This window comes from Chenopodium quinoa, unplaced genomic scaffold (genome assembly GCF_001683475.1).
Source record: "Chenopodium quinoa cultivar QQ74 unplaced genomic scaffold, ASM168347v1, whole genome shotgun sequence".
Taxonomy (NCBI): Eukaryota; Viridiplantae; Streptophyta; class Magnoliopsida; order Caryophyllales; family Amaranthaceae; genus Chenopodium; species Chenopodium quinoa.
Window position 1 is genome coordinate 1,694,415 of NW_018742359.1, and position 21,778 is coordinate 1,716,192.

The window sequence follows — 21,778 nt, forward strand, 5'->3', positions numbered from 1 at the left end:
TATCATGTTTAGGCTGTGATAGAGGTTTAGTCAATGGATCAGCAATGTTCGCATCTGTATGTACTTTGCAGATCCTGACATCTTTCATGTCTACAATCTCGCAAATAAGGTGATATTTTCTCATTACATGTTTGGACTTTTCATTTTATCTTAGTTCTTTTGCTTATGCAATAGCCCCATTGTTATCACAATACAACTCAATTCCCTCCAGAGCACTAGGCACAATGCCTAAATTCCGTCAAGAACTTCTTTATCCAAACAGCTTCTTTAGCTGCTTCAGCTGCTGCTAAATATTCTGATTCCGTTGTAGAGTCTACTATTGTGCTTTGTTTGGAACTCTTCCAGCTTACTGCTCCTCCATTCAGACAAAATATTTACCCTGATTGTGAGCGGTAATCATCTCTGTCGGTTTGGAAGCTCACATCAGTATAACCTTTAAAAACTAACTCATTTTCACCTCCATATACTAGAAAGTCATCCCTAGTCCATCTTAAGTACTTTAGGATGTTCTTAGCAGCATTCCAGTGCGTCATGCCTGGATTTGATTGGAATCTGCTACACATGCTCAAAGCATACGAGACATTTGAGCGAGTACAGACCATAGCATACATGATGGATCCTATGGGCGAAGCATAAGGAACCGAACTCATCTGTTTTAGTTCATCAGAGTTAGACGGACTCTGAGTCTTACTAAGTACGATGCCATGTCGCATAGGTAGAAAACCTCTCTTAGAGTTTTCCATTCTAAACCTGCTTAGAACCTTATCAATATAAGTACCTTGGCTTAGACCTAGCATCCTTTTGGACCTATCCCTATGGATTTTGATCCCTAAAATGTACTCTGCATCCCTAGGTCTTTCATAGAAAAACACTTTCCAGGCCAAACCTCTACAGATTGTAGCATAGGAACATTGTTTCCAATGAGAAGTATGTCATCCACATACAAGACCAAAAAGACTACACTGCTCCCACTAAATTTCTTATACACACAGGCTTCTTCTTCATTTCTGAGAAAACAAACTGTTTGATGGCCTCATCAAATCAAAGATTCCAACTTCGAGATGCTTGCTTCAATCCATAAATGGATTTTTGAAGCTTGCATACCTTACTAGGACAGGATCGACAAAACCCTCTGGTTGTGTCATGTACACATCCTCTTGCAAATAACCATTCAAAAAGGCGGTTTTTACATCCATTTGCCAAATCTCATAATCATAATGAGTTGCAATGGCTAAGAGTATCCGGACAGATTTAAGCATGGCTACTGGCGAAAAAGTTTCATCATAGTCAATACCATGAATCTGCTTGAATCCTTTTGCAACTAGTCTTGCTTTATGAACAATTAAGTTCCCATCCTTGTCTGTTTTCAACTTAAAAACCCATTGCATCCTATAGGCGTTACCCCATTCAGAAAATCAACCAAATTCCAAAGTTCATTTTCAGACATGGATTCCATCTCGGATTTCATGGCTTCATGCCATTTTTCGGAGTCTTGACTCATCATAGCTTGCTTATAGGTGGTAGGCTCTTCGCATTCTAAGAGTAAAAGCTCTGAGCTCTCCGTCATCAAGAAATCAACGTATTTCCTAGACGGAGCTCCTGGCCTATCAGACCTACGTGGAGCTACAACAACAGAAGAATCACTTACAACTGTTTGTGAATGTTCGCATGAATCAGATTCAAGTGGGACGGTAGGAGTTTCATGCGTTGAATGCGTCATCTCCTAAACATGACTTTCGTCTTGTCGGGCCGTCTGTAACATGGTGTGAACCACGTCCATTTGTTGCTCATCTCTAATTTCTTCAAGAGTTATATTTCTCCCACTTAGCTTTTTGGAAACAAATTCTTTTACCAAAATGACACCATTTTGAGCAACAAACACTTTTTGCTCTGTTTGGTTGTAGAAATAGTAGCCCCTTGTTTCTTTTGGATAACCCACAAAGAAACATTTATCGGATTTAGGTGCAAGCTTATCAGATTGTAAACATTTTACATAAGCTTCACAACCCCAAATCTTAAGAAAAGACAACTTTGAGACTTTCCTAGTCCACATCTCATATGGTGTCTTCTCCATAGCTTTTGATGGATATCTATTTAGTATAAAAGCAGTAGTTTCGAGAGCATATCCCCAGAAAGATATCGGAAGATCAGCAAAACTCATCATGGAGCGTACCATATCTAATAGAGTACGATTCCTCCTTTCAGATACACCATTCAATTGTGGTGTGCCTTGAGGAGTTAGTTCGGAAACTATTCCGCAACCCTTAAGATGATTATCAAACTCTTGACTCAAGTATTCACCACGACGATCAGATCGTAATGCCTTAACTTTCTTGCCAAGTTGATTTTCAACCTCATTCTGAAATTGTCTGAACTTTTCAAACGCTTCTGACTTCTGCCTCATCAAGTAAACATAACCATATCTACTTAAATTGTCGGTAAAAGTAATGAAGTAACTGTAGCCACCTCTAGCATTAGTATTCATTGGTCCACATACATCTGTATGTATTAGGCCTAATAGCTCACCAACTCTTTCTCCTTTTCCTGTAAAAGGTGATTTTGTCATCTTACCAATCAAACATGGTTCGCATACATCAAATAATTCATAATCAAATGATGTGAGAAGTCCATCTGTATGGAGCTTTTTAACTCGTGTTGGACCAATATGTCCTAGACGACAATGCCAGAGATATGTGGGATTTAAATCATTTGATTTTTGCCTTTTAGTGTTTATGTTATAGACATGGTTGTCTAAATCCAGTATGTATAAACAATTAATTAATTTTTCAGTGGCATAAAACATCTCATTTAAATAAACAAAACAACTATTATTCTTTATTATAAATGAAAAACCTTCATAATCCAAACATGAAACTGAAATGATGTTTTTGGTTATTGCTGGAAAATAATAAAAATTATTTGGTTCTAAAATTAAAACAAAAGGGAGAGATAGACTATAAGATCCAATAGCTAAAGCAGCAATCCTAGCTCCATTGCCAACTCGCAGATCTACCTCTCCTTTTTCCAATTTCCTAGTTCTTTTTAGTTCCTGCACATCCGATATTATGTGACAACCACATCCGGTATCTAATACCCAAGATGAAAGACTAGCTAAATTAACTTCTATAACATAAATACCTGAAGAAGATGCAACACAACCATTCTTCTTATCTTCCAAGTATTTAGGGCAGTTGCGCTTCCAATGCCCAATCGCATTGCATTAGAAGCACGTGTGTTCAGTAGTAACCTTTTGCTTCTTAGATGAGGGTTCTGGCTTAGTTTTGGAAACTTTTTTCTCTTTTCCTTTGCCAACTACCTCCTTCTTCTTTCCACCCCATTTCTTCTTAAAACTTTCCCTTTGTTAACCATAAGAACATCCTTCTTTGGTTCAACAACTCTAATGTCCCGTTCAGCTGTTTTAAGCATCCCATGCAATTCATGTAAAGTCTTCTTCACACTAGTCATGTAGTAGTGAAGACGGAATTCTTTGTATCCATCATGAAGAGAGCAAAGTACAATATCATTTGCGAACTCTTCGCCATAATTGACTCCATGTCGTCTTAAATTTTCAAAAAGACCGATCATTTTGAACATGTGATCATGAAGCTTTTGCCCAGGCAAGAGTTTGGTATCAAGCAACTCTTTTGTTGTTATATACCTCTCTTGACTTGCCAATTCTTGAAACATAGATCTCAAGTTTTGGATGATGGAATAAGCATCCATAGTCTTAAACCACTTTTGAAGACTTGGTTCCATCGTTGCCAACATGAGACAAGTAATTGTCACAGACCTTTCCCGAATACATTTCTCATTAGCTTTTTGAGCTTGTGTTGCATTTTCAGCCAGAACTGGGATTTCGGTATTAAGGACATCCTCCATTTCTTCACTTTTGAGAACAATTCTCAAGTTTCTTTCCCAATCGAGGAAGTTGTTGTTGTTCAACTTATCCTTCTCAAGGATTGGAAGCAAATTAAACGAATCATTGTTACGAGACATGGTATCTACATATCAGGAAGAATACAAGAATTAATATTATGTTTTTAATAAATAGCTAAAATTCAAAATTATAAGATATTACTCATTATTTTATTTAAAAGTGTCCCTATGTAAAATAATGATTCCCAGATCCTTTCACAAGTAATTTAAGCGGACTTGGGCCCTGCCCTCAAGTTAAATGATCCAGGTAAGTAACATCTTTACTAATTATAACTATTATAATTCTTGGTCGATAAGTGTCATCTTATGTTTTAAACTTATCTCATTGCCTCTAAGTCCAAAACTTTGCTTTTTGATAACTTAGTTGAGCGTAACCAAAACAACATGTAATTCCCTTCATAAAATTACCCGTACTATCCTATGACTTAAAATGATGCTTTGCTTGGGCAAACCCGCCACTTAATTCACAAGGCCTCATAGGTGTTGAATTAGAAAGACAATTAGCTCAATATTCTTTTAGGGACTTAAGTTATATATTGTTGGTTATTTAAAGGTGAACTCATTAACAAACAAGCAACATTCATAAACTTAAAGAAGACATTTTAAAAACATAAATAAATTGCAATAAAATTAAATGTGATCTAGTATGGCCCTTAACCCTTTAAAATCTAATTTTCTTGGGCCTTCTTCTTTGATTCATCTTGGATGACCATCCTCAATTCATCTGGATTTCATAGCAAGCTCGAATCTCCATTCTTGATTCTCCAATCATAACTTACTTAAAACGAAAATTTAAATAAACTATTTAAAATTACAAAAAATACATAACGATACGCAGATCATATTTAAGATTACAAAAATACGTAATGATACGCAGATCGTATTTTCTATCTTAATTTGGGTCATACTAGTCACATCATGCAATTCATAATATCAAATATATATTAAACATGCAATCAACTTATTTTAGTAAACAAGATTATATCAATTAACATTCAATATAAACATTTTACTAAAATAACATACAATATTGATTAACATAATCAAACTCCCTTGTTTCAAATTCAATTAGAACTTATATATGGAATTAATCGTTATTAATATATAATTTGCATAATTGGAATAATAACTCAAAATTGGAATTTTGCTCAAAATTATCTAAATAACTTAAACAAATTTCCTATTTTATCTCAAATTCAAAATCAAAGATAAAATAAAATTTAATAATATCTTTTAAATTAAAAACTGATTTTTAAAATTAAAAGATAATTCCTTCTTTTAAAAATATATACTTTTTTTGTTTAAATTTTTTATTTTTTTTTAATAATACATGCTGCCACGTCAGCCAAAGAAAATTCCAGCCAACGCAGCAGCAAGTGGATAAACAACTAGGAACAAACTTCCAGCCACCAACCTCGATCGCCTGAAAACGCCTGAGCCACCGCAACCAGCCAACGCCCACTGAATGTCGCGCAACCCTTGCATGCGCAGCCTGAACGCAACCACGCCACGGTGTCGCGACGAAAAAGAAAGACGACTCCCAAAATTCGAACAATTTCGAATCAAAATAAGGATTTTCTAGCGGTTTGATGTTCGATTTTAATCCCAAAACAAAATTTTGGTATCAATTTTCAATCTTATTGAATTAATTTGATGATTTTCATTCAAAATCAAATTGGGGAAAAAGTTAGGGTTTTAAAATATATTTGAATCAAACTCTTTGATTTCAAAACGAAAATAACAATTATTTACATGATTTTGCAATTGAAATCTAAAGAAAACAAAGCCCTCAATCAATTTCGACACAACTTGTCAAATTGAAGGTCAAAATTTTGGATTTTCTTTCCCCTTGTTTGAAAGAAAACGTTATTCCCCTTTTTTTATTTTATAATGTTAATTAAACGAATCTAATTAAGTATCAAATACTTAATTCCAATCAATTAAAACAACTTTTAATTATGCAAATTATTCCATATATCAAATCCCTCTCTGAATTGAATTAAAACAACAAAATTCGCATCAAAATAATATGAACAAATTAACATATGCATTTGGCTAACTGATACCACTGAAAGGATTTTAGATGTGCTTAGCGGAATTTCAAGAATCATATTCCTAACATCTAAACGGGATCATATGCATATAATAATATGTATCAATAATAAGGTTAGGAATTACAACCTTTGATGCGTAAATTCCTCGTTTGCTTTCTACCACGGAGATCTTGAGCCCCAGCTGTTGCTCCTCTAATCAGTCCACAAGCACGGATTGGATCCCCACGTATGCTAGTACCGAAGAGGAATGAATGTAGCACTCTTCTTATTTTTGATGGGAGGAGGCAGAAAATAACAATGTTTCAATTAGGGTTGTCTAACTTACTTTTATAGGTCAACCACATATAAAAGTAAAACCCTAATCACAAATAATCTGCCATCAAGGCCCCCTATTGGGCCTTAATAGATTTTATCCAAACCAATACTTTATTGTGTGACCTCCTAGGATTCAGTCAAATTAGTAATGGGCTTCATAATAAACCCACAGATCATAGTTGGTTTCTAGCAAAACGCTATGACCACCTAAAATGACTAAATTATTTATCTCCATAATTAATCCTAATTTATATATTTAGTAATTGCACAAACGACTGAGGACACAACTCCTTCAATAAGGTGCCAAACCAAAGCGAAAACTAGTCCAAACAATGAAGCTAAGCTCAACTCCACAAAGCCAGGTGATGCAGCAAGCAAAGTACAGCTAAAACAGTACTAAGAAAATATATTCTTAAAAGAAGGGTAGTCAGAATCCTAGGAAGGATTAAGGTGCAAAAAGGAAATGTTGGTGTTGTAGTAAATGCTGGATTACTAAATATGAATCAGGGACAACACCCAAGAGCTAATCAAGTTAATCTCAGTCCTTCTAAGTTGAACAGCTGAGATCGATCCTGCCAAATCAAGGATCTGCAACAATTCATGTGATGAATTACAATGTAGCTCTTCCTTAGGCTATGCTCTTATTTATCAAGTCCCAACATCACTTACATTTCTTACAATACTACCAACGAGAAGTTGGATAGTTACCAAGTTCAGGCAGCAAAATTTAATTCCTTCGATATTTTCAGTGATGAAAACCCTCCCTGAAATATTTTTGTGCACTAACAATTCTATTGTATTGTAACTGATATCTCTAAAGCACCAGTTTTTGATTGGGTTTTGTAGGGCATGTATATCTTCTGCTAGCTATCTGTTAAGACATGAATAAATAAAGGAACGTAAATGTAAAAGTGAGAAACTAGAATTTGTAGGACAAATATGTTGAGCCATTTTTGTCAGTATATAGATCGGATGAATAATTTAATTGAAATTCATCCTAAATGGCTGAATTCTACTACCTACAAGCAAGCAACATGGATCAATTAGAAGTTGGGATCCAAATTTCAATTAGTAATTCAACAGAATATTCTACGTTTGGGAGAGAACTTCCATGGCAAGAATTTCTGAATCATTAATTTTCGAAAGGCTACCAACTATAACTACGAATTTTTTTTGGCTAAACTGCACTAAAAGTTAACTTAATCATCCTGATCACTGGATCAAAGCTTATTAGAAAAACTTGTACTAGTCCCTTTGTAAACATGTATGATACACTTCATATGCATCAAAAATTTGAAACGTTCAAAAAATGAAACAGGTTGTACATGAGAGTTTGCTCTAAACATAATCTAGCATCAATTTCATCAAAATAGTTCATCAAAACCACATTTTTAAGAAGCTCAATTATTCCAGTTAAAGACTACCATGACCACATATGAATGCAAATATCTTCCAAAATGCTGCAAAGAAGTGAAAATCGAATATTTACAAAGCTGATCCTTCACAAATCATAAGAGAAAACTTACCTACATTATCATCATTCATCATCACCATTACACATGGACATGAAAATTGTTCTGGTCATGGACCCAGGAAAAGGGAGAAAGACAAAATTCAGTCTTCTATGGTTCCAGCTCTCCTAAACAAAATTTCCTCCAAAACTAGGAGGGCTAATGAATCATTCAAAATTTATATATACAGTTATAGGATGAAACTCGAACATGAAACTCACAGACATATTGAAGCTTTTAAAGTGCGTGGATTTTGTCCTAGGATGATCACAATTACAGTCACATCATCATGATATTTTCTCCTCCTTCCTGGTGGAATATTTAAGAGCTCTTCCATGCTGAATCCTGGTGGGAGACCACAAATAAAAACATTAGATAACAGTAAAGAGCCTCTAATATAGGGTTTAAAAAAGTTGTAATTATAATAAACTAACAAATATCATTAGATAAATTAATTAGTTACTGAAAAACATGAACTTCAGTTGTTGACTTATGATGCAAAAGAAATGAATGTATGCTCACACCGAAGTTAACGTGTGACAATTTCTTTAAATGATACTCTATTTTTTAAAGTGTTACCGTTTGATTGACACATAGTATTAAGTAGTTTAATTGAGTATAATACAATAAGATGTAAGTGATATAGTTCTAATATCAAACAATTGTAAGAAAAGATAATGGTGCTAATAAATTATTGTAAAGTAAGCTATGTGAGATGAGAGGAAATTATACATTAAAAAAAAAACTCAATATGAGTGGATCTGTAATATGAGTGGGGATCACGAGAGAAGAGAGATATAATATTAAAATCTAGTCGTTTGCCAAAAAAAAAAAAAAGTGTAACACTTAATAAAAAAAACATATATATAAAAAAAGGTGTTGATAAACGCAAGTGTAACACTTAAACAAACATGGAGAGAGTATATGTTTCAAGTTTTTTTTTTCAATAAGACATTGAGCTTATCAGAGTTTGACTAGCACAGATTAGCTGTATCACAAAGGATAAGAGAGTGACAGTATTTTGTCAATATTTCATGATTTAAATCAAGTTTATGAAACAGTGTCAAACAGATACAGGGGACTCATTAGATGTAGTGCCATGGTATTAGGGACAAAGCTATTTGCTAGTTTAATCTACCAAGCAGTCCAAACCAGAGTAGGTGGATCTTATTATAAACTAAGTCTTATACATTCAAATTAGAATTACAGTATGCATTTTACGGCAAATTTTCCTAATTTATCTACAACAGTATTAATATCACAATATGAGAATTCAATATTTTAATATTAAAAAAAGAAAAAAAAAAAAAAAAAAGTAGATAGAAGAATCATATTTATCTGCACGAAAGCATACACAACTGCAAATGAGACAACTCAATGAATGGTACCATCTTGTTATATGTAAGAAATACAGTTACATGACAAGAAAACATACCTGCACAATCTGCAGCTCTAATGACAAGTTGCTCCAGTAGAAACTTTGCTGGATCACCCGAAGGATTTTTCAATATGAACAAATGGACCAGTCTAACGACCTCTTCATTGGTAAAGAAGTCAAACAAACCATCACTGCCAAGTACAACAAAGCGATCAGATCTTGAGATTCTGTGAACGTTGATTGAAGGACTTGTGGAGACATAAGGAGGACTTATCAAATTTCGAACTCTGAGAATTCCCATCAATGCATCATTCAATACTTTCTGCAAACACCCACAACACCATTTTATAGAAGCTAATTTACACAAAAGAGGGGGAAATCGTTGTGCCAATGCCACTTTAAAATATAATCTCGTATTTATTTGTGTTGATAAGTTAACCTAATTAGTATTTGTGGTCACTTAATTCTCACATGAGACTGTAGTTAAAAGAACACAGGATTGATTGTTACTTGTATAGAACTAATTTGGCACATAAAATTGTTATAAGAAAATAATAATAAATACATAAATAAAATGACAAACATAATTCAGACGACTTTTCAAGTTTCAGCTCTCCAATAAAGACCTGAAACAGATAGAGTACTCCATATCTCTACAGAAAAAGGCTAAATGGAAACCATAATTTATATTAAATCTAACTAAAACTTTCTCTAAGCCCTTTGCATCACTATAAAGTTAATGACTAAATTAGGATTAGCAGCATGGCACATTGAACAGTAAGTCAGAAACTACTTCAGTATTGCAATAAATAATATTTGTATACCCTAAACTAAGTCATTACTGACCTTCTTCAAGTACCCAACACCAAATGCACGAGTTACCTTCAACTTTCCTTTCACTTTCCCTGCAGTAATTGTTGAAGGATCATCACGATGATTTGATACAAGTTTAGATCTCTCAACTTCATTGTCAGTAGTATGAATATCTGTAAGTTGGATTGCTTTTAAAGTTATGGTCTCTCCAACATCACAACCACTGCTCTGTGTCGCAACAACAACTCTACTATCACCTAAATTCATTGTATACAAATCTTTCCCAACAAGCAGTGCAACCAAAACACAAGATCCAACAGAAACGAGATCAGGGCGGTCTTCCATATCTTGCTCAACCATTGACAGGAAGTCAATCTCAGCTTGACTAAGAGCGCGTTGGAGACACTCTAGCACCCCTTTTTTAAAAATATCTGATGATGTGTCTATCTCGGTACTAAAAAAGTGACTTGAAGCATCAAAGTTGACATCCTTTCTACCACCTATTCTTAATATCTGTTTCCCAAATCTAGAAATATTGTCATCATCTAGCGCATTCTGGAACGAATCATCTGAAGCAAAACAATTAGATACTTCAGCTATATCATCTTTATTATCCCAATTAAATAAGTTGAAGTTCATTAGAAAAGTATCATATAATGTCCCAGCTAGGAAATCAGCTGCATCTCTTCCATTGAACCCATCATAAACCCCACAAAAGAGCCATCCATCTTCTTCAGAGCAAACAGCAATAACCCTATCTTCACCTGCAGCTCCACCAGCAACTTGCACTTCCACAGCGTTGAGAAAGCCTTCTTTTGGGGACGGAGCACTCATGAACTTAAGATATGAGTCACTTTCAGGCGATTCTCCTAGAGAAGATGGACTAACACTCAAATTTGACAAAGTACTCTGGAGAGAAGATGACAATACATCCACTTTTGAAGAAAGTGACGGGGAAGATGGAATCCTGCGGAATGAATTAGGTGAGTCCCAACTCGACAGTATCTCTGAGCCTATTATGCCATTGCAGATGTTTGTGTTTGCTAATGTAGTGTTAGCACTTAATGCAGCACCAGAAAGACAGGAGAAAGATCTGCTAATTCTTCTAAGTCGAGCCTTAGGGACGATTTCATATCCATCAGAATCTTCACAGATGGCCTTCTTTCGATCACACTGATAACCAAAACTCACTTTAATTTCCCCATCAGCAGAACTAACAGGTTCACCAAACATTGCACCTGTGGACGAACAGCAATGATACACAGTAACTTTTCTTTGAAAAATATAATCTAAGTTGAAATAACACTTATAGTCATCATGCATTCATGTGACAGAAAATCAGCAATTTTAGCAGTGTACCTACACAACATCAACCAAAAATATAGTGAAATCAATATGTGAAGCAAGCATACTGTATATGAGAAAACTTATGAACAATGCTACACAATGTCTATAATGCTTCATTTATCTGTTCACTAACCCTTTATCCCTAGTTACAAGCCAACTTGATTTCCCAAAGTGATCCTCACATGGCTCACAATATACTTATTTTGCTAGATAACTTGTTGACAATATAACCAATCCGAAAGGTACAATAAAACAAGAGAGAGGAATTATCATTTATAAGTATAAATAAGATAATCTTAATCAATATAATACATTTATAACATAATAAACTCCGCAATAAATAAATAAAAGGAGAGATTTTAGATAGAAATCAAATCAGCCACAGTAATCAAGTAATTTGACTTTAAACAAAACTAACAGTTACATATCAAATTGCAAATACTTGCACCTTGCCGGGTGATACATAGCTTACGCTCACTTCCTTGAAAAACCATCTTATTGAACTATACAAGTCATCCTTCTTTTCTGCATCGAGTGCAAGAAATCGAGTAAATATACTACTCCGGGTACCATTTACCCACTTCATTGGTTTTAGTGTAATAGAAACGTTACATCTATTGTGAAACGGAGCTAATATAACACAAACCTCAAAATAATATCAACTTATTTGAGATACATCTCATAACTTCAATGTGCAAGCTTCAGAAAAAAAGGCTTGTTTTAGCTTCAATACCTATCTCATCTTAATCAACAGGAATCTCATTCCCTTTCATCTAATAAAACTTCTGACCTCATGCCTAGTTCCCAAAAACTAATTATTTCAATCAATGTAATCAGATCAACATAATTACTTCAATGGGTCAACGTATCCTTCAAATATGTCATTAACTCTTCATTTTACAATTTCAATTTGACAAAATTGTGTCATACCATCTAAAAGTTGATCAATTTCGCTTACGAAATTTTTTTTATTAATCAATATGCATTAAACCCATAATCAATATCCTTAATTTGTAACCAGTGATCAGATTAATATAGAACATTAGAAATTAACTATAATCCAGATATCAAATACAGTAAATTAAACCAAATAATAATGAAATCATACATAATTACTTCAATGGGTCAACGAGTCCTTCAAATATGTCATGAACTCTTCCTTTTACAATTTTACTTCGACAAAATTGTGTCATACAATCTAAAAGTTGATCAATTTTGCTTACGAAAAATATTCATTAATCAATATGCAATATACCCATCATCTATATCCTTAATTTGTACCCAGTGATCAGATTAACATCGAAAATTAGAAATTAACAAGAATCCAGATATCAAATGCATTATATTAAAAAAAACAGTAATGAAATCATACAAAATTCGGAAGATTCTACCTGATATATGATTGATTATGAAGACCCAAAAAAGAAAAACCCAGATTGCAAAACCAGATATTTAATAATTGAATTACAATTGTGAGTCAAAAGGAAAAGATAAATGAGTGGAACAGAACGGAAGAGAGTGACACAAAAAGATAAGCAAAAGGTCAGAAGCGAGAAGTGCAGAATCCTGGGAGACCAACATAAATATCGTTCATTGATTAAAAAAAAAAAAAAAAAAAAAAAAAAAAAAAAATCGTTCATCTAATTATCTTTTGCGGTTGTATTCTATTATTTGTTCCATTTCATTTAACGGAAAATTTAAACAATATACCACTCATATCATATTTTTCATATTCTCTCCTTTTACACTTATACCCACTTTTAATATTTTACAATTTTTTATTCTTCAACCAATCTCACTTTTATCATAAAATAATGGAAATTTTGTTAAATAAATCCTTTTAAATGCCTCATTTTGCAAGAAAAAACCTTTTAAACGGATCTTTGTTAAAAAAAACCACCACAATGGCTTTTTTGTTTAATGAAACATCACCCCTCGTTTCAAGCATTGACTCAAGGATTCAGGCGTTGACTCCGTATTTTCCCTACTTGCAGCCTATTGTTGTGTAATTTTCCCTCCTTTTTTTGGCTCCCTAATTTTCCCTCTATAAATAATCTAGGGCAAGCCTCCTCAAATCAATTGAATGAAAAATTAGGGCAAACCTCCCTAAATCAAATCAATTGAAAGGTAAATTAGGGCTCTTAATCTATTTCTTCCACAATTGTAGTGCTCACTTCACCATTGTAGTGCTTTCTCCAGCATTCTTCTCTCTTATCTAATAGTTCTCTTCTTGTACGTTCTTCTCTCTTCCCTGATAGTGCTCTTCTTGTTGCTAATTTTGCAGGTACAATGGTAAATTGCGGATGTGGCTTTCCATGTGCAAAGAGAACTTCCTGGACTCATGAAAATCCAGGAAGAAGGTTCGTGGCAAATTCTACAACCACGAAACTGGAGAACAAGGTTGTAACACATTCAATTGGCTGGATGAGGATCAAATTGATTGGCAGCGTGATGTGCTTAATGTCCTGGTTGCTGAGAGGCACAAGCGGGAAATTGAGTTAACCATTGTGAAAGCTAGGAATGCTTGCTTAGAAGATCACAACAAACTTGAAAGGGGGATGCAAAGAGGTTCTGTACTAGAGATAGAGCAGGGGGGTTTAAGCATGTTGGCATTTATGTTGTTTTTGTGATTGTCAGTGTTATTGTCTATGAAAATGTTTGGGTAGATTGCTAGGTTTATTGGGTATTTTGGTAAGTAGATTGTTTAAGTGGTGTAATTTGGTCCTTTTTTTAATTTGGTTAGTAAATTGCTAAGTATGAGGGGGGTTTAAGCTAAGTATAATGCTAAGTATGTTATGTATTTTGGACCCTTTTTATGAAATAAAAATGCAATTTAATTTGGTATCTATTCTTTTTTTCCATGTTGTTTATTCACTGCACTTTTTGATTGAATAATATTCTCACAAAAGCAACAATAACATGCACATAATTTCAAAGAAATTGAAGCAATGAAATTGGTGAAAACATAAATACCATAACATATGTTACTTAAAAAACAAGTACACCTGTTGTTTTCAAAAGATTAGTTGTCAGAAGCAACACTCAATACATACATACATTGTTCTTAAGAAGATCATGACATCAGAAGTGTGATTCAATTGTTCCAAAAAAACATGACATATATTCTGCCATCATTCAGTCAGCTTGTTGGGTTCCATGTTGGGGTGCAGATAGTGAGATGGACTGTTGTGAAAATTGGGCAGATTGTTTGAGTTGCTGTGATGATGTTGCTTTTGTTTCTTCCCCTGCTGCTGCACCTTTTTAAGTCTTCTAGGCTTCCTCTTTGGCTTATCAGTAGGTGGAGTTGCACACTTATTCTTGTAATGCCCCAACCAACCACAATTAGAGCACTTGTTCTGCTGCTTTGACCTCTTCCCATTCTTCCTCTCTTGACCTTCTCCAGCTTCCTTACTAGAAGGCCTCCCTAGTAATTTTCTATGTGCAGGTGGCAAAGGCTTAGGATATAGAGTGACTTCCCATTGTTGATGACCAGGAATCGCTTTAAAAGATGGAGCATATGCCTTGGTGTATGTTTCAACATGATAAGCAGGGGGGATGAAGGGCTCAATGGCCAGTCTTCTCATTTGTATGCAGGCAAGAGCATGCTAACAGGGTATTCCTGTTTGGGGTAAAAAATACCCCAGACATGTGGCCCAATGGCCATGTGACACGTGGCACCCATCCATTGGTCAGCAGGGCTCCAATCCTCTGCTGACACGTGTCCAGTAAACCCTAAATGGGGAACCAAAACTCCCCTACTATAAATAGTGGAAGGACCCTCATTAATGGGATATTCATAAATACACACACCAATCCCGAGCAATATTAATTGCAGTATTTTCCCATTACGCGAGAAGTAATTTCACTATTTACGCACACTTTTCCTCCTATACGTTACTGACTTGATTGTCGGAGGCGGAGCTCCAATCAACCGGAGACTTCGTGGTTTTGCAGGTACAAGCGGTGAAGGGCATTCTCGGAATTGTAACTCTCCCGTAGGACACATCAAAAAACCCCGAAACATTTGGCGCCGTCTGTGGGGAGAGTACTTCTGAGATTACTACTAACCCTGTACCACCGGATCAGGACAAGCGGCCGTTGGTCGAGCCTGAGGTCCAGACGGACCATGAAAGTGGTGACGACTATGAAGTCGACACCTATGTGGCCCCAGACGGGTCCTTCAGAACAAAACGCACCCGTTCTAGAGACAAGAAGGAACGGGATAACAACCAAGCTGCTTCAGGCAACCCAGCCGGAAACCCGGTTGGAGCTGCCCAGGCGGCAGAAGGCTCTGCTCCCGTCACCAGGAACGAACTCATGACCTTCATGAATAGTTTCAAGGGCGAGATCAAGAACCTTATTCTGCCAGCTACTCCCAAAAAGAGTCAGCCGGCCAAGAAGCCTTCCTCTGGGAAGAAGATGATCAAAGATCGGGTCCCTACCCCTCACCCAAAGCCAAAGGAGGGGGAGGGCCTCAAGTTCGATCCAAACAGGCTCCGCTTCCCTCAAGCGGAACTCAGAAAACCCATCCGACACTTACAGCCAGATGGTTCCAAGAAGACTTTCTCTGATGCCCGGATGTTCCTCTAGGAAAAGAGAAGTCAAGTGTCTGCGTCGGCCTCAACGTCGACCTTCCCAGACAGTTTTCGTGACACCTCTAACAGGCGTACGGGAATAAGCCTAGGGAGTCAGACGGGCGAGCCCTCCGCCCGGTTTGGACCCAAAGTGATCCAGCCTGGTCTATTTGGTTCGCCAAATGGACTGGGTGGATCCCCTTTCACCCAGCCGGGTCTCTTTGGTGGGCATGTGAAGCAGTCGTACCAGCCCATGGACTGGCAGCTGCGCCTGTTAAATTTGGGAGAACAGTCAACAGCGTTCTCCCCCGAGATAACACAGGCGGCACAGCCGGCTAAGGTTAAGAACGTGTTGGTAGGGGCCTATGATGGTACCTCCAACCCAGAAGACCACCTAATGGCCTACTCTAACCTCATGTACCTACAGGGGTTGGACGATGTCGTCTGGTGCCGATGCTTCCCGGCTACCCTGAAGGGCATTGCCCAACGGTGGTTTGGCAATCTACCAGCCGGCTGCATCAACAACTTCAGAACTTTGGCGTACTTATTTACGTCAAATTTTTCAATGAATATCCCTGCCAAAAAGACTAGCCTTGACCTAGGGGCAATACAGCAGGGTGACAGAGAAGGGCTCCGGTCCTACATCAGACGGTTCAATCTGATGAGAAATCAGATTCAAGGACTGCCTGACGAAGTTGCTTCCACAGACTTCTTTAAGGGTCTGAAGGATGGGTCGACCTTTAAGTTCGACCTCGTCCGGAAAAGGGTAGCCACCCTTCAACAGTCGTTAATGGAAGCTGAAGCCTATATACAGGCGACGGAGCTTTGCGCTGTAAAGCAGCCATCGGATTCCAAAAAATCCGACAGAAAAGATAGCCGGCAATGGCAACAGCCGGCGAAAAAGGAAGAAAAGAAGAGAAAAGAGGTCTGGGCGGCAGACCGACCTAGTCAGCCGACTCAGAAGCTCAGACGGAAATCTGAACCGTACGTTCCCAAGTACGAGTTCACGAAGGACTACTCCTCCATCCTCATGGAGATAAAAGACCGGATGTCTCTCGAGAAACCGGCTGCGATGAAAAGTCCCGTAAGCAACCGGGACAAGAGCAAATACTGCCAGTACCATGAGGATGTCGTCCACGACACTAATGGTTGCTATAGCCTCAGGCGGCTATTAGACCGTCTGGCTGATGAGGGGGCTCTGAAGTCCTATCTGCCCAAAGCCAAGAGTAACACCCAGGCAAAGAAGGGGCAGACGGCAAAACCTGTGCTCACCAACTCTGAGACGGATGAAGAAACTATCTTCACCATAGCAGGCGGTTTTGTCGGAGGGGGCCCCACCATTAGGGGCACCAAAGATAACATTAGGAAGCTGGTCAGCTTAGTGGATAAGGGTCAGGCGTCGAAAGACACCTTTCCTGAGGTCCTTATTTATGAAAAGGACCGAGGCAAGGTCAGGCGGCCTCACGATGATCCCATAGTCACCGAATGTAAAGTTGCCAATCAGAGGGTTGGTCGGATCCTAATAGATAGCGGGAGCTCGTCTAACCTGATCAGCTATCAGTGCTTGACCAAGCTCAAGTACAAATCCCATAACATGCACCAGGCGCCTCACCCACTAGTTGGTTTTGGGGGAGGAGTAGTGCATCCGGTAGGAAGCATAGATCTTCCCATCTGGCTGGGTGAAAAGGGGGAAGGACGCCACATGGGAGGAATTGGCCGCCTACAACATGATCTTTGGCCGTCCGACCCTCAACGAATCCAAGGCTGTCATCGTCCCCTCGCTCATGCTCGTTAAATTTGAAAAGGATGATGGTACAATCGGTTCCCTAAAAGGGGACCAGAGGACGGCTAGGGAGTGCTATCTCTCTGACGTCAAACCGACTATGGGGGCAGCCAGTGACGGTAAGCCCGTATACATTGATAACTGCGATATAGCAGTCCCGGCTCCAAGGGCAGCCGGTAGGAAAAGAAAGGCGAACCAAATGGAATCCGTCAAACAAGAAAAATAGCAATCACTAGCCGGGGAAAGGTCAGATGACCAACGACCTCCGCCGGCTGGTGACTGCCTTGATTTCGTCCTAGACGATATCTGCCCTGATAGAACCGTCAAGATTGGGACGGTTGCTTTTGAACGGTTGGGAGCAGACCTGCTTCAACTTCTGAAGGAATTCAAAGACATCTTTGCCTTTGAAGTGGAAGAGATGCCAGGCGTCAGCCCGGATCTAGCCGTCCACAAGCTCGTCGTGGACCCTAAAAAGAAGCCGGTCAGGCAGAAAAAGAGGGATCACGGTGAAGAAAGATCTCAGGCGGCAGCAGCTGAGGTCAAAAAGCTGTTAGATGCTGGTTTATCCGACAATGCTAATACCCGGATTGGGTAGCAAACGTTGTCCTTGTGAAAAAGCCGAATGGTACCTGGCGGATGTGTGTAGACTACACAGATCTGAACAGAGCATGTCCCAAGGACAGTTACCCGCTTCCAAAGATCGACAGTCTGGTCGACTCGACAGCCGGTCATGCCCTGATGAGTTTCATGGATGCCTATTCAGGTTTCCATCAAATACCCCTGTGGAAAAAAGATCAAGAAAAGACGGCCTTTGTCACTAATCAGGGGTTATTTTGTTACAAGGTGATGCCGTTTGGGTTAAAGAATGCACTGGCTACATTCCAGCGCATGATAAACATAGTTTTCATCAACTAGATTGGCAGGAATGTAGAGGCGTACATTGATGACATGATAGTCAAATCCAAGCTACAGACATATCACCTACTGGACCTCTGAGAAACATTCACCACACTCAGGCGGCACTGGGTCATGCTTAACCCAAAAAAGTGTGTATTTGGTGTTGAGTCTGGGAAGTTCCTCGGATTTTTGATCGACCAAAGGGGCATAGAGGCTAATCCAGAAAAAGTACAAGCGGTCATCGACATGCGGTCTCCCCGCACTGTAAAAGAGGTCTAGAAGTTGACCGGTTTCCTGGCAGCGTTGGGGAGGTTCCTCAGCCGGTCAGGCGACAAGTGCCTCTATTTCTTCCAGGCCATCCGAAAGAGGTCCAGATTTGAGTAGGGAGAAGAGGCGGAAGTGGCATTCTAGAGGCTAAAACAACACTTGCACTCTTTGCCAAGGCTAGTGATCCCCCTACCCCAGGAGTTGCTCTACATGTACCTAGTCGTCTCTGATCATTCCCTCAGTGCCGTCCTCCTTGCTGAGAGAGACGGTAACCAGCTCCCGGTGTATTTCATCAGCCATGTTCTTAAAAATGCTGAGCTCCGGTACCCTGTGATCGAAAAATTTGGGTTGACCTTGTTTATAGCAGTCAAGCGGCTGAAGCCTTACTTTTTGGCTCACCCGGTGGTTGTATATACAAACCAGCCGCTCAAACGCCCAATGATCACCATCGAGTCATCCGGCAGAATGATCAAGTGGGCTGTTGAAATACAAAGCCTTGAGATAACTTTTGAACCCAGGCGGGCAGTAAAAGGTCAGGCGTTTGCCGACTTCATTGTCGAGATGACTAGACCGGTGCAACCGGAAAATCCTGATCAGGTTTGGAAGTTATTTGTAGACGGTAGTTTTTACAGTGAACAGCTATGGTGCAGGCGTTATATGCCATTCTCCGGAAGGGGATAAGTTTGAATATGCACTGCGGTTCAAGTTCCAAGCCTTAAATAATGAGGCAGAGTATGAAGCCCTGCTAGCCGGTATACGCATGTGTAAGGCGGCAGGAGCAAGAAAAGTTAGCGCCTGCTCAGACTCTCAGTTGATCGTTAGCCAGTACCATGGTGACTACGAGGCCACCCATCCGGCTATGATCAAGTATTTGCAGGCGGACAGAGAAGAGGCCGCGTCACTTGACGAATTTCATCTAAGTCAGGTGCCTCGTTCCGAGAATAATCAGGCGGATGCCCTTTCCAAATTAGCATCATCCGCCTCCTGTGATGCACCTATGACAGTCTTTTGGGAAGTCATTGAGAAAAGAAGCATTGATCATGACCCCATTGGAATTCTAGACCGAAGTGCCACCTGGATGGACCCCATCTGGGCTTACTTGACAGATGGTACTCTGCCGGATGTCCCTTCTGAAGCAGCAACCCTCAAGAAGCGTGCCCTGGGTTTTGTTATGCACCAAGGGGAGCTCCTCTGGAAGGGGTACCTACAGCCGTTCCTGAAGTGTGTAACCCCGAAAAGGGGAAGAGAAGTCCTAGAGGACCTACACGCGGGTTTTTGTGCCTCACACATAGGCGGCAGGTCCCTAGCAAGAAGAACCAGAGGGCAAGGGTATTTTTTGCCCACTCTTGAGGCAGACGCCATGGATTTGGTGAAACGGTGTGACAAATGCCAAAAGTTTGCCCGGTTGATACATCGACCGGCAACTGACCTGACAACCATCCACAGTCTGGTTCCGTTTGCAAAGTGGGGCATGGACATTCTGGGTCCTTATGCGCCTGCATCAGGCGGTCGCCGCTACATTTTGGTGGGAGTGGACTACTTCATCAAATGGGTTGAAGTAGAGGCGGTTAAAGGCATAAAAAAAAGGATGTGATCTCCTTCATCTGGAGAAACGTCATCACCCGGTTTGGGGTTCCAGTGTCTATGGTTTTTGACAACGGACCACAATTTGAAACGCCTGTCCTCAAGAGCTGGTTGGGGGACCAAAGAATCTCCCATTGTTTTGCATCCGTTCGCCGGCCTCAGGCAAACGGGCAAGTTGAGGCTTTTAACAAGCTGATCTCAGACGGTATAAAGAAGAAGGTGGAAAGAGCCGGTGGAATATGGGCAGAGGAATTACCTCATGTCCTTTGGGCCATCAGGACAACCGAAAAAGGGGCAACCGGTGAAACCCCATTTCTTATGACATGCGGCACCGAGGCGGTACTCCCCATTGAGCATTATGAGCCAACCCTCCGCATCATACTGTATGATGAGGAGGCCAACTGGGAAGCCATGTGGCTTGCACTGGATGCTCTCCCAGAGTGAAGGGGCAACGCAGCCTTGCGTGATGAGATTTATCGTTTGAGAATGACAAGAGCCTACAACAAGCGGGTTCACAAACGGCCCTTGAAAGTAGGAGATTTTCTGCTTCGCAAAATGGAAGCAACCGGTAGGGCCAATGAACAAGGCAAATTAACCCCAAATTGGGAAGGACCCTACCGGATCTTTGAAGAAGTACGAGACGGCACATACCGCCTGGAAACCCCAGACGGTAGAAAGCTGCCTAGAACTTGGAATGTAGACAATCTCAAAAAGTACTACTTCTAGGAATTGTATAGCTTTTATAAACTTCTGCATGATTAATGAGAAACATTTACTACATATTATGTTTACATACGCCATTTCTTGTTCTTACCACAAGCGGCTCTTCTTATAAAATTTCCATGCGCCATGTCTTGTGCCCAACACAAGCGGCCCCGAGAACTAACGAATCATCCGGTGACACCCATACGGGTGAATTCATCGAAGAGAACATCTCCCATTTGGGTGGAAAATTGTTCTAGTGATCAAAATTTAGGCGGCCCTACCCGCCTGAATGATCCATTGCACCAAAGAAACGCAGGCTAGCATTCCCAAACATGCAGCCGGCTCGCTCTTTGGAAAAAGTATCACCAAAGGCTGATCTCAAAACAAACAGCCGGTATCCAATGTCGCCGCCTGACTCACTAAGAGAAGGAGGCCTCAAACATTTGGTTTAGGCCATAACCTATGTAAAGGTGTTCTTGCAAAAGCCCAACTGGCAAATGGACACCCTAGACCTACGCAAAGGCCTTTACAAAAGCACCAACCGGCAAATCAGTAGAAACCGGTTGGCATTCATTCTGATGTTAGCACTTAGCTAAATTATCAATATCTGTACT

General features: G+C 39.3%; 2 protein-coding genes across 6 annotated transcripts; both read right to left on the reverse strand.

The window, feature by feature from the left end:
- Positions 1–3,312: 3,312 nt before the first annotated feature.
- LOC110696221 lies at positions 3,313–3,996 on the reverse strand. The gene has a single exon (XM_021873502.1). It carries the CDS (start codon positions 3,994–3,996, stop codon positions 3,313–3,315), a length of 684 nt encoding a protein of 227 aa, XP_021729194.1.
- A 3,749-nt stretch (positions 3,997–7,745) lies between these two features.
- LOC110695972 (probable protein phosphatase 2C 40) lies at positions 7,746–13,125 on the reverse strand. 5 transcript variants are annotated; one of them, XM_021873247.1, is made up of 5 exons: positions 12,746–13,125; positions 11,803–11,879; positions 10,041–11,245; positions 9,252–9,516; positions 7,746–8,161 (listed from the first exon to the last, which is right to left on the reverse strand). In XM_021873247.1, exons 2-5 carry the CDS (start codon positions 11,846–11,848, stop codon positions 8,034–8,036), a joined length of 1,644 nt encoding a protein of 547 aa, XP_021728939.1. In that variant the 5' UTR covers positions 11,849–11,879; positions 12,746–13,125; the 3' UTR covers positions 7,746–8,033. The 5 variants fall into 5 exon arrangements, with proteins under 5 accessions (XP_021728939.1, XP_021728946.1, XP_021728922.1 ...); XM_021873254.1 differs by lacking the exon at positions 11,803–11,879 and having other exon boundaries at positions 12,746–13,124; XM_021873230.1 differs by lacking the exon at positions 11,803–11,879 and having other exon boundaries at positions 10,041–11,366; positions 12,746–13,124.
- Positions 13,126–21,778: the final 8,653 nt, after the last annotated feature.